Source organism: Adiantum capillus-veneris, chromosome 8, assembly GCF_014529385.1.
Source record: "Adiantum capillus-veneris isolate H3 chromosome 8, ASM1452938v2, whole genome shotgun sequence".
Classification (NCBI taxonomy): Eukaryota; Viridiplantae; Streptophyta; class Polypodiopsida; order Polypodiales; family Pteridaceae; genus Adiantum; species Adiantum capillus-veneris.
The window spans coordinates 47172238-47176167 of record NC_140938.1 but is presented as its reverse complement, the minus strand read 5'-3'; the positions used below and the strand labels follow the sequence as shown (position 1 = coordinate 47176167).

At 39.7% G+C, this 3930-nt stretch overlaps 1 protein-coding gene across 1 annotated transcript; it reads right to left on the bottom strand.

The window, feature by feature from the left end:
* Nucleotides 1-494: 494 nt before the first annotated feature.
* On the bottom strand, nucleotides 495-2384 carry LOC147452082 (uncharacterized). Its single transcript, XM_086519202.1, has 6 exons — nucleotides 2178-2384; nucleotides 1884-2015; nucleotides 1655-1794; nucleotides 1394-1476; nucleotides 672-746; nucleotides 495-589 (listed from the first exon to the last, which is right to left on the bottom strand). Exons 1-6 carry the CDS (start codon nucleotides 2382-2384, stop codon nucleotides 495-497), a joined length of 732 nt encoding a protein of 243 aa, XP_086375328.1.
* Nucleotides 2385-3930: the final 1546 nt, after the last annotated feature.

Below are 3930 nucleotides of genomic sequence, written 5' to 3'. Positions count from 1 at the left end.
AACCATAAGGTCCATGATGGAGGACCACAATGCGACGATGAATAGCCATCTCTGATGCACTACAAAATCTCTCAACCCAGCCAATGGTATCTCCTGCAAGTGTTTTCAAAAGTCACAATAGAACACACAACAAAAATCGACAAGTATTGTACAAAATTATGATTGCAGCAAAAACCTACCATAGAGACCATGATCAACAACCACCCTGAGTCTGAAAAACTTGAATATGCAAGCTGCATGCCTGCACGAACATGATCCTCACTACAAATATCCCAAAGGGGTACAATAGGCGAGGCTAATGGGGAACCACCAAAGGGAAGATCCAAAAAAATAAAATCAGTAGCCCATGCAATTGTTCTCCCACCACACACGCACAAGGTCCCATCAAGGCGTGCACATCCCATGTGCTCATGAACACGAATCCATGCCGGATGTCGAACACCGGTCCTAAAATCAGTAGCAATGGCTATGTAGTCCCCAGAAATGGCCATGCATCATGAGTCAAGCAATGAGGACAGAGATGACAAGGGAGTATCAACGATGTAGACAAAAGAAATGGTTTTCTTTACAACAATCTCCCCAAGAGGTACTGCGATACAAGAGGCTAAACAAAGTGACTTAACTCCAATAAATGAACGAAACAAACGATTGCATCGCAAGTGAAAGCTCACCATGCTCTCGCTCCATGTTTGCATCCACCCTAGTTTCAACAATCACCTCCTTTCCCTTGCGAGAAGTATTTGTAGCTTGAAAAAAGTAAAAAAACACAATATTACCGGTATGCAAAACAAATAATTTTAGGAAAAAGAGAATTTAAAGCTCTTACACAAACTATGTTTGAGACTTTTTTGAGTAACCATTTACCCGATATCACCTCATCCACTCTAAGAGGGAGAGGCACATCGACAGATGTGCCACCAACTCTCATAGTATCGTGAAGCTCTCTCTCTCTCGCCAATACATGCCGAGGAGCCATGTCTATCCACCATGGACATGCCTCCATCTCCCAAGTAGTGAGCTTATGCATGGAAGGGGAGTACATGCATCCTTCCCCAGTAGATAGTTGTGCCCACTGCTTAGCTAAGAATGGAATCCCTTGTAGAAAGCCTTTTCCAACCAAGAATAATAGAAATCTAAAACAAAATAACAAAATAACATCACTACATACTTCATAATTATGAAAATCTTGAAATAAAAGTATGATGAGCTTGACATGTAGGCTAGCTGCTGAGATGACATGCGTGCCGTGTCCACTTTCTTCATAGCTTGCTTGTCAACATCTTTTGTCTTAGCTTCAAGAGAGGTCTCCAAAGGATAAAGATAGGGTCGTGCTTCAAACTTGAGCTCCTCAAAGTAAGAGGCAAGAGAGCAATCATGAGGCAACAAATAGTACCACCAGCAATGTTGCTCAAGTCCTCCACAAACTTTGTGGCCCTATCAAAAATCCTTTGTAGAAGGCCCTCTCTACGGATCCAACTACATAACAAGGAAGATGAGAAAAAACTAAAATAATCACAAAAAACTAGCAAATCTACATCAAAGATTCTTGAAAGTCAAAAGAAACTTTACTCACATGCGATACACATGATCTCCTTTCTTTAAACCATAAGAGGATCTAGTAATCTTATCTGCCTCAAGCAAGGAAACCCATAACAGTTTGCTCAAGACAGGAGCATCATGCATAGCAATCAAGTTCAGTTTATCAAGCGTAGCCCAACTATCAGGACCCCATTTGAGTGCAAGAACTCGAACCATCCAATCCGGTCCAAGATTCGGATCAACAATATTTAGCAACTGCAATTTTTTATCAACGAATAGAAAACCAAGTGTAAACAGCTATTACACTATGTGCAAAACACCCAAAACAAAAATAATTCAACCACCTTCCCAACGCGCTCTCCATATTTGAGTGCTAAATCATTCAATATTTTCTCCTCCTCTTTTATAAGTTCTTCATTTGTCATTGTGTGACTAGCTTGCTCTATTCTTTGGCTCAATTCCTTGGACATTTGAACCTTCAAAACATACTTAAAAACAAATACCTTGCAAAAAACAAGCACATACTATTTGGCTCAATTACTTGGATATTTTATCCTTCAATACACAATTTAATATATGTAATTTTCACAAAAAGCAAATATAAGATTTTTCCAAAAAAGTAAGCCAAAGACACTCACATCGTATAAGAGCTTTCCCAAGTATCGACGAGTAAGTGGGTACCAAGGCTCCACACCCTTCGAGTATTTCTTACGGACTGCAGCAATCAACTTTTGATCTTTTTCTGGTAGCCCTGTTACATAGGCTTCATGATCTGCTACACAAATGTGGGAGCAGTTGACAAGCTCATCCCTAAGATGCGTGACTACAAGAGCATGTGTATTCATGCTATTCCAAGGTCATATACAAAATAAACAAAGTCAGAAACACCACATAGAAATTTTTAGCTAAAATATATAGAAAGTCATGAAGCTTACAAATTCATTCTTTGCAAGCTACTAAGCAAGGATATCTCTGGCACTCGAGTAGGATCAATAACTGTACAAAGCACACTACAATGTTTCTCTCGATCAATGGAGAATCTCTCTTTGATAGCAGCCATCCAAGCGACCGTTCTATGATTACCGTCCCAAACATAGAACATTTTATTAGAGAGAACTTGAAGATTTGGTCTTTTAGAAAGCTCAATTTCAAACTCTTTATGTATATCAACCCATATTGGGTCCCATGAAGCAATAAGGTCCTCTGCAAAAAAGATAACCATAGGCAGAAAAGCACACTCAACTACTATTTATGAGAGCAACAAAAAACACCATAGAAACAGACAGTAGGAAAGACCAAAGCATAGAAATGAAATACCTGTCACATAAGCTTCCTCCTTCTTGCAATTCCAAACTGAAACAATAAAAGCTCCTTTTTCTTGCATGTAGCCCTCCTTTGCAAAAGCAACTTTCAATCCACTAACATCATCTCGTAAGCCTCTCACCCTTGCATAAGGGATCAATCGACATAAAGGAATTGGTGGACAATCAAAACAACTAAACATGCGAGTACATTGAAGAATATCTTGTCCTCTATGCATGTAAATTTTGTGCTCTTCCCCTGTCTCAGGCTCTACTGCTACTTCATCTCTTACGACATAAGGCACTATTTGAAAACATGCCTCTTGTGGGGCAAGAGATTCATCAACTTCATTTATGGATCCAAGCCCCAAGTCTTGACTTTGCATCTCCTCCTCCTGTGTCTCCAAACCATCTGTCATATCTGTGACAGAGATTGCACTTATTTGATCACTGCTCTCTAAGATACTGGAAGCTTGAGTTGAAGAAAGTCGTCTCCCTCTGCGACCTCGTCCACGAATTGAAGGACTTGCAAAAAAAAAACCAAAAACAATTTATTTATTTCACTCTAGGCGTCCATGCCGACGAGGATGCCTAGAGGCAATTCAAAAAATCAAAACTTTATCTTATTGATCTCCACCTAAGCATCCATGTCACAAAAGATTGCTAGAGGGGAGCTAACAATTTTAAAAAATGCATAATTCAATTATAAAATTTAATCTTGAGAAATTCCCTCTAGACATCCATGTTGGCGTGGATAGCTTGAGGAAGCTTAATGAACTTCATAAGACATGATTAAATTCAATGCAAGAATGAATCACTACCCCTAAACCAAAGTCACAAGAAACTCCTTCTAGCCATCCACGCCGGTGTGGATGGCTTCAGGTAGTTTTAAGAGAAGCTATGCAGCTCTGAAGATTTCTAGAGAGAGCTTACAAATAGGTAGATTTTCACATTCAAAACTAGTTCTAGCCATCCACGCCGGCGTGGATGGCTACAGGTAGTTTAGGCTTCTTCTAATACACAATTTAGTTAATCTTGGTAGAGCTTTGGCAACTAATCCCAACACAAGCACTCGCTAGAAGAGTTGGAG

Coding starts and splice junctions, on each gene's coding strand:
- LOC147452082 (XM_086519202.1), bottom strand. CDS start 2,384: ATGAATACACATGCTCTTGTAGTCACGCATCTTAGGGATGAGCTTGTC. Junction 747..1,393: donor CTTGAGCAACATTGCTGGTG/GTACTATTTGTT, acceptor ACTTTTTTCAAG/CTACAAATACTTCTCGCAAG. Junction 590..671: donor AAACATGGAGCGAGAGCATG/GTGAGCTTTCAC, acceptor CTTGTATCGCAG/TACCTCTTGGGGAGATTGTT.